This window comes from Salvelinus sp. IW2-2015, unplaced genomic scaffold (genome assembly GCF_002910315.2).
Source record: "Salvelinus sp. IW2-2015 unplaced genomic scaffold, ASM291031v2 Un_scaffold7670, whole genome shotgun sequence".
Lineage (NCBI taxonomy): Eukaryota > Metazoa > Chordata > Actinopteri > Salmoniformes > Salmonidae > Salvelinus > Salvelinus sp. IW2-2015.
In genome coordinates, this window is record NW_019948930.1 from 11,150 (window position 1) to 13,155 (window position 2,006).

The 2,006-nt window shown below is 35.6% G+C and overlaps 1 protein-coding gene across 1 annotated transcript; it reads right to left on the reverse strand.

Moving 5' to 3' along the window:
- Positions 1-1,054: 1,054 nt before the first annotated feature.
- Positions 1,055-1,990, reverse strand: LOC112079348 (uncharacterized). The gene is made up of 4 exons (XM_070442297.1): positions 1,908-1,990; positions 1,496-1,741; positions 1,185-1,301; positions 1,055-1,083 (listed from the first exon to the last, which is right to left on the reverse strand). Exons 2-4 carry the CDS (start codon positions 1,704-1,706, stop codon positions 1,055-1,057), a joined length of 357 nt encoding a protein of 118 aa, XP_070298398.1. The 5' UTR covers positions 1,707-1,741; positions 1,908-1,990.
- Between the last annotated feature and the right edge of the window lie 16 nt (positions 1,991-2,006).

The following is a 2,006-nucleotide window of genomic DNA, read 5'->3' on the forward strand; positions in this document are numbered from 1 at the left end:
TAGAGTTCATGTGTTTAATATGATACAGTATAGAGTTACTGCTGCTGTTCTTCATGTGTTTAATATGAATACAGTATAGAGTTACTGCTGCTGTTCTTCATGTGTTTAATATGAAATACAGTATAGAGTTACTGCTGGTTCTTCATGTGTTTAATATGAATACAGTATAAGAGTTACTGCTGCTGTTCATGTGTTTAATATGAATACAGTATAGAGTTACTGCTGCTGTTCTTCATGTGTTTAATTGAATACAGTATAGAGTTACTGCTGCTGTTTCATGTGTTTATATGAATAAGTATAGAGTTCTGCTGCTGTTCATGTGTTTATATGAATACAGTAATAGAGTTACTGCTGCTGTTCTCATGTGTTTAATATGAATCAGTATAGAGTTATGCTGCTGTTCTTCATGTGTTTAATATGAATACAGTATAGAGTTACTGCTGCTGTTCATGTGTTAATATGAATACAGTTATGAGTTATGCTGCTGTTCTGTGTTTAATATGAAACAGTATAGAGTTTTACTGTGCTTTCTTGTGTTAATATGAATACAGTATAAGAGTTCTGCTGCTGTTCTTCATGTGTTTAATATGAATCAGTATAGAGTTACTGCTGCTGTTCTTCATGTGTTTAATATGAATACAGTAACAGAGTTACTGCTGCTGTTCATGTGTTTAATATGAATACAGTAATAGAGTTTACTGCGCTGTTCATGTGTTAATATGAATACAGTATTGAGGTACTGCTGCTGTTTACTTCTGTGTTTAATATGAATACAGTATAGAGTTATGCTGCTGTTCTTCATGTGTTTATATGAATACGCTATAGAGTTACTGCTGCTGTACTTCATGTGTTTTAGTATGAAATAGATTCATGTGTATTAATATGATGGTATATGTTTTACTGCTGCTGTTCTTCGTGTTTAATATGATACAGTATAGAGGTACTGCTGCTGTTGCTCATGTGTTTAAGTAAGATACAGTATAGAGTTACTGCTGCTGTTCATGTGTTTATATGATACAGTATAGAGTACTGCGAGGTTGAGAAACAGGTGTACTCACAAGAATATTCTGTTAAAACAGGAACCTGTAATGAGAAATGCATACTATTATATCAGGTAATTAATGTTTTGAACTATTGTAATTACATGAACTACAGAGTTAAATGATGAATAATATAAATCTCACCTTGGCTGTTTTTAAATCTCCACAGCAGGACGAGGAGAATGACCAGCAGAACACCAGCAACAACCAGACCCACAACCACTCCTACTAGGACTGATGTAGAGGATCCARGAGMTACGACTGGAGAGAGAACAGCACAACACCATCAGACTCTGAGGTAATATAGGAGTATAGACYGGCCTGTATCTTTTGATCATTTAGTTGAGATCATATTTTCTATGGGAGTACAAATCCAAATGTATGTTAACATCAACACTAAAATCACTATCACACAGATGATGAAAAGTTAACTTGAGATCATAATCGTTTCTCACTTCTCACTGTCATCCAGCTCTCTGGTGATTCTCCCTTTTCAGGGTTTTTGCATTTGTAGAATCCTTCATCTGACTTGGATACTGCAGAGATGGTCATCTCTCCTGTGGTCTCATTCTTGATGAGTACTCCATCTTTGTAGAAATCAGCCTTGATGTCTGAGCTGGTTGTCCAGTATTTGCAGCGCAGAGTCACAGAGTCTCCTTCAGTCATGGGATGGACAGGGCTCTTCAGGATCACATCACCAGCTGTTTAACATAATATATAAATAACATTGTAAATCTGCAAACTGGAGTCATCACCCTCAAAATATTATGATATTGTATTTTATAAGAGATGCAATTCAGTTACAGAATTGAACATCCTATTATCATTAAATTTTGTTTTTGTGTGAATGTTGTACAATAGACGTACCATCCACTGTGATGTTGACAGCATTACTGTACTCTCCTGATCCAGACTCACACCAGTACACTCCACTGTACCATGTGTATGTGTAGCTGATGGTACATG